Source organism: Papaver somniferum, chromosome 3 (assembly GCF_003573695.1).
Source record: "Papaver somniferum cultivar HN1 chromosome 3, ASM357369v1, whole genome shotgun sequence".
NCBI lineage: Eukaryota > Viridiplantae > Streptophyta > Magnoliopsida > Ranunculales > Papaveraceae > Papaver > Papaver somniferum.
This window is the reverse complement of record NC_039360.1, coordinates 82,682,680-82,688,679: the sequence shown is the minus strand read 5'-3', so window position 1 is coordinate 82,688,679 and position 6,000 is coordinate 82,682,680. Positions and strand designations below refer to the sequence as shown.

At 35.5% G+C, this 6,000-nt stretch overlaps 1 protein-coding gene across 1 annotated transcript; it reads left to right on the top strand.

Moving 5' to 3' along the window:
• The first annotated feature begins 3,492 nt into the window (after positions 1-3,492).
• On the top strand, positions 3,493-5,369 carry LOC113356673 (glucan endo-1,3-beta-glucosidase 12-like). The gene is made up of 3 exons (XM_026599880.1): positions 3,493-3,651; positions 3,746-5,023; positions 5,126-5,369. Exons 1-3 carry the CDS (start codon positions 3,591-3,593, stop codon positions 5,158-5,160), a joined length of 1,374 nt encoding a protein of 457 aa, XP_026455665.1. The 5' UTR covers positions 3,493-3,590; the 3' UTR covers positions 5,161-5,369.
• Positions 5,370-6,000: the final 631 nt, after the last annotated feature.

Here is a 6,000-nt window from a genome sequence, read left to right as displayed (position 1 = left end):
AAAGAACTGAATCAAAACAACTCTACACAAAAAACTTGACGAGGGCAGAATCACAAATTCAACAAGTTCCTTAACACATTAATTTGTGGGTATACTCAAGAATGAGCAATGCTGAACCTAACGTGCGAAGATGAGTTCAGGATAAGACTGTCCAATATAACTTGTGTTAGCACGACGTAAGCTACCCACTCTTGAATTTGGTGTACATAATGATCATTATGTGGAGATGCATCCATGTATGAAATATCTAAGCATGATATATTCCCTCCGTCCCTAAATAGATGACCTATTCATTTTAAAATTTTGTCTCATTAATAGTTGACTTATATTTAAACAAGGGGATATTTCTAAAACTACCATTTAAATTGATTATTGTTAGTATAAGAATTATGTATAATTTGATATCCATGTTTATATTTGTTATATATGTGTTTAAAATGCATTTCAATGGTAGTTTACGAATATCCGTGGTAAAGTTTGAGAGATAAATCATTTCTACATTTTAATAATTATTATATATAAGGGTATAATTATAAAAAATACTTAAAAAATACTCTCCCCTCCACCATGCCTTAAGAATTGTGCAAACTTGAAATAGGTCATCTATTAAGGGGCGAAGGGAGTAATTGTTATGAGGTAAGAAATTATTTTTATATGGAACCATTGATAAAACTAGAACCGTCAGTAATTTTACTTCGAAATTAACTGAAAACTTGGATGATATTGGTTATTATGTATATTGTTTGAGCCAATTAGAGAGGTTCTTAGAGTGCCTGAGTGATTCACATTTAGTCTGTACCTACAATTATCGATTTGAAAGATGAATCAACAGATTGAGGACTTCAAGGTAGACATGGCTTATCATTATTCGAGGTGGGAACTCTTGTAACTTTTTTGTAATCATTGAGTTTCCTTTAATTTGCGAGCATGATGTGTTTTATTTACTATATGTGTAAATGCTTGTGAATACTTTGATGTGTGCAGTATGTGTTGTGCGGCTTTCCTGTAAGGAGTGTCGGTGTTTCCCCATGGCTCCTTGCTAAGTCTAGTAGGATGGCATTCTCCTGGTTGAATATTATTTAGAAGGCTGGCATCCCCGTAATTGGATATTGTTTTCTAGGTCAGCATTCTCCTTGTTAGATATTATTATTTTATATACTGTTTTATCTAGTATGCGGAAATTATCCCGATTGAATATTATTAGTAGGAGGGAATTCCCCCGTTTCGATATTATATATATTATTATATTTTGGAAAAATCAGTTGTGTGCGTATTATGCTTGATTGTCTAACTAGCTGCTCTTGATGGTAATATTCTGAATCATGGTTTGGGTGGAACACTTCATGTGGAGGGTGTTATCTTTATTGATTGAGGTTGTTCTAGCGTCGTTTTCTCCAATGAGTAGGAAGAGGTTAGGGTAACACTGGCTTCTTGATGCATAAATTGTTTAATGCATTAACTCATCATTGTCTTCTCAAGCTGAACTGCAAATCACGTTAGTGATTACTTGAAAGTTATGTATGTTTCCATTGAGCACCTCGTTGGGATGATGAGCTCACTCATTCACACTTCAGTTTCAGTTATCAGAAGAGAAGGTGCACGTGAAGATATTCGTTCTCATAGCTTAAAGCTTTAGAAAGTCTACTTTTCTTTTGAGTCAATTTGTATTTCTTTACTCTATGTATATTACTGTAAAAGTGAACACCTTATGGTATCTGTAATTCTGTATCACTTAAGAGGTTTTCTTTCATATTAAAATTTTAGAGATGGGCTTAACTTTGATTCATGTATAAATAGTATTTTAGATCCCAATTGTCTCTAAATATAGTACACAGAAAGAGCAGGCCTAGTTAGTTATTACACTGGGTATCTTGTACCAACATAATCATTTAATAGAATTTGGTTGAGAAAATGTGGGATTGTCTGGTCCCATATTATTGATAAGTTTCCTGTTTGGTTTCCGTCTGCTGCAATGTTTGTCAAGCCATCTGCTGGTTGGTTCCCCTCTTTATAATTGTGTTGAATAACACAAAGAAGAATTTGTCGCATTTTTTGTTTTATTTTGGTAATCATTTTTGAAAAAAAGAAAGAAAAAGAAAAGAGAGAAAGAGAAAAAAAACAGAGCTTAATTGGGGGCCCCGAAAACTAATTAGGGGCCTCACACTAGAAGACAAAAAAGGTCACCCAAACCTAATTTCAATACCCGTTATCCAAATATTTTAGGTAATGGCTAATCTACCCTTATTTAATTAGTGATAAATTTATTTAATTAGTGTTAATCTCACTTAGTTTGATTTTAACATTTTTTTTCAAATTGCTTGTTTGCAAAAAAAAAATTCTGAGACTCGCATGAAAAGTCGTTAGGCAGTGACGTTTTTCAATAACGACTCTTAGCCGTCGTTAAACTTTCAAAAACGACCCCAAGAGTCGTTACTTTTTAAAAGTTTTTCCTTGACGACTCTAAACAGTCGTTAATGCTTATAAAATAGTCGTTAACATCTTTAATGTATTTTCGCCATTAATGGCTCTTAGAAAAAGATAACGACCCTTTTATAAGCATTAACGACTGTTTAGAGTCGTCAAGAAACAACTTTTAAAAAGTAGCGACTCTTGGAGTCGTTTTTGAAAGTTTAATGACTATTAATAGTCGTTATTGAAAAACGTCACTGCTTAACGATTTTTCATGCGAGTTTCAGAAAAAAATAAATTACAAACACGGAATTTGAAAAAAAAAAGTTAAAATCAAATTAAGTGAGATTAACAAAATTTTGGGTTTAAAAATGAAAATGAGTTGGAATTTAGAGTTAAGGGTTAATAGAATTTTGAATTTTAAGTTTAATGAAGGGTAAAACAGTATTTTCACTATATTTTGGGATGGAAATAAATTGACCGAAGCCCCTAATTATTTTTCTAGGGCCCCAATTCAGCGCTGAAAATTAATCAGTTGCGGGCTTGCAGTACCACTACGAAGATTGTACCAATAAAAAATCTATTGATCCCGAGCCTTAATCTGTTGCACTGTTGGCCGGCATCCCTACGGTGATTGCACTCTGACTCTCCTTCGGCCTTTTAGGACTTTTTAGTCATCCAAAAGTGGAACCCAGCTAAGCTGGTGTAAAAATCGATTTTTCTAGTCAAAAAAGTACCCGAGTCTAGACGATATTTTCCACCCATTGCTTTCAATTTCCCTTTCATGCATCTTTTATTACTCGGCAGCAGCTGTAACTGTAATAAAATTTCTCGTGACCGCTTTTACAACTGCTACTATTCACCTTGCAAACAAAAATCCAAGTCCTCATTGAAGACAGAGTAGACACTAGAGGAGAGACCTACAATGTCTCTCCCTGTCTCTCTCTAGGGTCTTGAACTTCACACTTTTCAGACATCTGCTTTGTTATTGACACATGTCCCAAAATTACTCCCCAACAAAAAATCTCTCTTTTTTATTTTCAATGAGAACAAAAATCTCTCTTTAACCAACATATACTTTGCTTGACACACTCCAAAACCCACCATTCTCTCCTGCTTAAAACATTTTCTGATAAGAGTTTTGGGTGTTTCTCAGTTTCTCTTCTCCATTTCTTTCAAAAATGTTGAAGTTCATCTGCTGTTTTGCTCTTCTTTACTGTTCTTTCTCCTTGGGTCTTACTGGTAAGACTCGAGCATCATTCATTTATATCTCTAGAGTTTAATTTCTTTCTGTTATTTTGACTGACATAAATTTGTTGTTCTATGTTTAATGCAGATGCAGGTCAAGAATCATTTACCATATTAAAGCTTCATGACCCAAAAATACCCATGGTTTTTCAGTCAGTCTCTGGCAGTGGAATCCCTGTTGCAGTTTCTGTGAGTAGTGAAGAACTTAAAGAGATCTCTTCTAGTGTTTTAATGGCAGAAAGTTGGCTCAGAACCCATGTCTTAACTCACTATCCAGCTACTAAAATCACTACCATAGTTGTAACTAAAAACATTCTCTGCAACAAAGACCATGAAAAGATTTGGGGTTTAGTTCTTCCTTCCATGAAAAACATCTATCACTCTCTTGTTAGGTGGGGTTTAGAGAAACAAATCAAAGTCACAGCTGGTGTTTCAAAAGCTTGTTTACATCCACTTTTTAACAGCTACAAAGATGATATTTCTGATTCTTTGATTAAACCAGTTTTGGATTTTCTTTACTACTCAAATTCTACTTATTCAGTAAACCCAGCTTCAGATTTCTCTACTCTGTCAGAAAAAACTACTAAACTGGTTTTAGAGTCTCATAGAGTTTCCATGAAAAAGTTGGGGTTTTTAGATGCAATTGACATGAATGTTATCTATGGTCCAGAAGAGAAAAAACCCATCAAAAGGAAACTCTCATCTATGAGTAGTTCTGAAGTGGTAGACCCATTTCCAGCAAGACCAACTCCAATGCCAATCCACTCTTCCATTGGTTACTCAGTTCCTGCATATGTAACTAAAAACCCACCTTCACCTTCTTCAATGTATCCACCTTCACCAGTAGTGACCCCAGCTTTGCCATTAGTAGCTTCACCACCCACTCCATCAATGGCTCCATCTCCAGTGTCTTATTCATACACACCTCCATCTCCTCCAGTATCATACTCTTATCCACCATTAATGTCATCTCCTCCATTACCAATTGTACTCCCTGGACCAGCAAGTCCTCCATCTGATTACTTTACATACCCACCTTGTGTTCATTCACCACCAGCAGATGCAGCACCAACACCAATATCAACAACATCACCTCCACCACCTGGGTCATCATCTGTGGAGAAAAAACTTTGGTGTGTAGCAAAACCTAGTGTTCCTGCTGATGATTTGCAAGAAGCCATTGATTATGCTTGTGGAGTAGGTGGTGCTGATTGTGATGAAATCAAACCTAATGGAAGTTGTTATAATCCAGATACAGTTGTTGCCCATGCCTCATATGCTTTTAATAGTTATTGGCAAAAGAACAAAAACAATGGGGGAACTTGCAGCTTTGGTGGAACTGCCATGATTATCAGTACTGACCCAAGTATGTTTTTGGTCTCTCAACTATTTAATTACTTTATTTAGTTGCTTAATTCCTTGATATTTTCTGTAATTCTGATTCAATGCTTCTTTCTTCTTTTTGCAGGTTTTTTGCAATGTAGATTCTTGGTGATGGACTAAGTTGTGGTGAACTTGTGAAGAACAGTTTTTTGGAAGAAACTATTAAGCATCAACATTCTGCATTCTGATTCATTGTAGTAGCAGTACTAGTAAATTAGGATTATCTCAAAAAGAATCAAATTTATTAAGGCAGGGGAATAGTAGTAGTTATTCTATCTTTTGAGTAATGTTGGTGAATCTGATTATTAATAGTTTAATTACTTTAAAAAGAAAGATATGTAAATGAAATTTGTGATTCTCTTCTTGGGACCATATTTGACTGCAACTTTATGCTTTTAAGGAGAATTGTCTGTTTTGGTTTCGTTGCTAAATCCTGTTGGAAGCAACTTAGAGCAACCGCAATGATGCGATCAAAAATAAAAAAAGACACCAAATTTGAGTTTAGTCTGTATAGTCTTCGTTGGATGTGGAGTGGTTGTATAGTTTACGCGGGTTGCGGAGTCGTTAGTGGTTGTATAGTTTACGCGGGTTGCGGAGCGTTGATTAAAGATGAGTCTAATGTGGGGCGTACATATAGTTTACGCCGCGATAAGAAACGAAGGTATTACCCACGTCCGATGTGGCGAATGACCATATAAACGCCTGAAACCGGGCGTACGTTATATCTCCGCTCACCACACACAGCTTGGCTAAATGAAAGAAAGGAAGACAAAGTGGAGAAAATAGGACTGTTCGACTTCTTCATTTCTTATTATTTCACACTTTACATCATGCGAACTTGGCTATTTATAGCCCATCAGAATTCCCAACTAGCGATACAATGAAAGACACGTATGAGGACAAGTGTTTCCATCAGTTTAAAAACTTAAGAGTAAAGATTAGTCTAGCTAACCCATTTGG